Source organism: Propithecus coquereli, unplaced genomic scaffold, assembly GCF_000956105.1.
Source record: "Propithecus coquereli isolate 6110/MARCELLA unplaced genomic scaffold, Pcoq_1.0 Scaffold76, whole genome shotgun sequence".
NCBI lineage: Eukaryota > Metazoa > Chordata > Mammalia > Primates > Indriidae > Propithecus > Propithecus coquereli.
In genome coordinates, this window is record NW_012153729.1 from 1,733,281 (window position 1) to 1,735,977 (window position 2,697).

A 2,697-nucleotide genomic window follows, 5' to 3' on the forward strand; every position below is an offset into this window, starting at 1 on the left:
CTTTGACTTCATTTTTTCCATTTGCAGATATGTTCACTGGCCTCTGTTTGAGACTTACTCACTCTGAATGTGTCTGAGTCCCTGCCCTTGCTGTTTCCTCCACCTGCATACTCTTATCATCACTTAATTCTCACATAGATGGCACCTTCTTGTCACCCAGATCTTGGCTTATGTGTCACTGCTCAAGCGAGGCCTTCCCTGACCCTCATCAAATGGAGCCCCAAGTCACTGATGTCATTTCACATATTTCCATGTTCCACAAAGAACTTACCTAATACCTGATATTCTCTTGACAAGTTACCTTTATTTATGAACCCCATCCTCAAATGTAAACTCCATGAGGACAGGAACTTCACCTATTTCCTTCATAATTATATTTCCAGAGCCTAAAACAGTCACTGGCACACTAAAAAAATACACATTGAATGAATGAATCAATGCTTCAACAAGTAAAACTGTGCCTACAAGATAGATGTGCAGTGGATATTTCTAAAAATAATAGTGAATTTAAAAAGTGATTATTCCAAACCTTTTTTAACACAGAAAGAGATATTTCTTGCTGCTATTTTCTTTTTCCTCTTTGAAAAGCAATTTTTCTTCTGTCCCGCATATTCTTTGTGCAGACAGCTGGCAATTATGACTGGTTTCTAGAAGAGATGACAGCATGATTTTCCTCTTAAATTTCAGAGACTTTATGTCTCTGCTGGAAACTCTCATGCTCTATGCTATAAACCAAACCATATCCTGAGTTTAGAGTAATTCATGTTGATTGTTACAATTGTAATACGCATTCACTAATGTAGACAGTATTTCTTGCTTCTAAATAGACTGAGAAAACAGCATAGTTTCATGAAAGCCAGCTCATTGTCTTGCCAGAACAGAAGTGGCTAAGGTCATGGAAACATCGCAACATCTAAGTCAAATAAAAGAATAGCCTTTAAAATCTTAATCTCTACTTAGCATTTTATAATAAATCTGACTTAAATTCTTTAACTCACGAGGTTTTGTTCGGTTTTAAAGTTATAGCTCTAATTATCAAAACCCATTTTTCTCAAAAGAAGAATAAAACCACCACTATGTTATGTGTTCTTTTAACTTCCAGGCCGCTTCAAGAAGTGCCTGCATATTTAAGGATTACAGAAATGTACCCAACTCCAAACTTTCAAAACAAAAACCAGTATATCAAATTCTATTTTTGACAGTTCTTGGATGTTTCCATTAACATCCATTCGGTCACTTGCTTTTCTACCTGATCTAAGTTTGAAGTGGTCAGGGCAGTTGCTGCTCTTATTCTTTCTGCTTGAACTTCTTCATCTTCGTCTGTAGGTTCTTCTGGATTTGGTCGAGCCCCTCTACTTTGGGGAGAGATTCTGTGGAGAAAATAAAATATGTTACATGTGGTTTTCTAACTGTCAAAGTTCTATCAAAAATCGGTGTTCCTGGGATTTTATTAATACCTCTGTCGCTTCTTTCAGTGGACAGGTAAGGGTGATAACGATGATGATGACTCTGTCACTGTTGCTTTTGCTTTTGCCAAGGATTCCCTTCCCATTAACCAGAATCCCTTTCTTGGTGCTGTTGCCATCCTTCCAGTAAGCATCCACGGCCCTTTCGAATCTGTCGGTAAGTACTGCTCTTTGCTCTTTAAAATTCAGGTCACTTATTTTCTCTGCTCACTCTGAGCCCATCTTAATTGCACCAGATATTTTTTACTGCTCATCCTTTCCAGGGTTCCTCCACTTTTGAAACATTCTAAACTACGTTCCTAAATTAGTTCCATCCCATCTCTACTGTCCAAGGATGTTCAACAATCTTGGGTGAAAGAACGGCATATTTGGGTACCCATAAAGTCTCCCTCAGCTGCTTAGTGGCAGAACTCTGCCTGGGAGGCCTACTTCGTGGCAGCAAAGCCAGCAATCCTCTGATTGTAACGACGATCATCATGCCGCCTCCCTTGTAAATATAAATCTGTATTAAGAAATTGATAGTACAGCCACTATCCAGGAATATTAAAATATGTTATTAAGTATGAAATTAAATTTTATCCCAACCTGAAAACAGGATCCTTTTGCATTCTCTTCTTTCCATATTTTAGTTCCATGCATCTTAGAACAAAAATGAACAGCAAAGCCTGAAAGTAAGGCTAGGAGCAGAGAAAGCCAGTTATATTCAGGCATAAGTTCACATATACTATTTAAACAGTTGAATTAAATTGGTGGTGTTTTGTCTTCAGGCAAAATAGTTGTGAATCATTCTTACAAATTGGGGGAGAAATGTAGCTATGCATTCACAACCCAGCTTGGTGGAACGTGTTTCTTCTCTTCCTCTCACCACCCACAGTTTGTCAGTAAACTCTATCTACCCTATCTTCAAAATTATCTATTAATATAACCCAATTACTTCTCACCCCTGCTGTGCTACCCACCAAGGTCTAGGTTGTTATAATTTCTCACCTGGATTATAGCAACTCCTTCCTACCTGGGCTCCCTCTGCTCCTCTTGCTCTAATCATCTATTCTCAACAGAGCTACTCTTTTAATACACAAGTCTGATCATATCACATTGCTTAAAACCCTCCAAGGACTCCTCCTCCATCACTCAAAGTAGAGACAAAGTCCTTAGAGTGACCCAGAACACCCTGTGTAACTCCTTCTCCTGACCTCACACTTTATCCCTTTACTCCTATGACCATCTCTCC

The 2,697-nt window shown here is 38.7% G+C and overlaps 1 protein-coding gene across 1 annotated transcript in view; it reads right to left on the bottom strand.

Moving 5' to 3' along the window:
- LOC105824689 (ATP-binding cassette sub-family A member 8-like) overlaps positions 1–2,152 on the bottom strand; it is a 163,819-nt gene extending 161,667 nt beyond the window's left edge. The window contains exons 1-3 of the mRNA XM_012662223.1: positions 2,052–2,152; positions 1,250–1,370; positions 530–647 (exon numbers count right to left, since the gene is read on the bottom strand). Coding sequence (XP_012517677.1) covers positions 530–647; positions 1,250–1,370; positions 2,052–2,101 — 289 coding nt within the window. The 5' untranslated portion in view covers positions 2,102–2,152. The remainder of the gene's footprint in view (positions 1–529; positions 648–1,249; positions 1,371–2,051) is intronic.
- Positions 2,153–2,697: the final 545 nt, after the last annotated feature.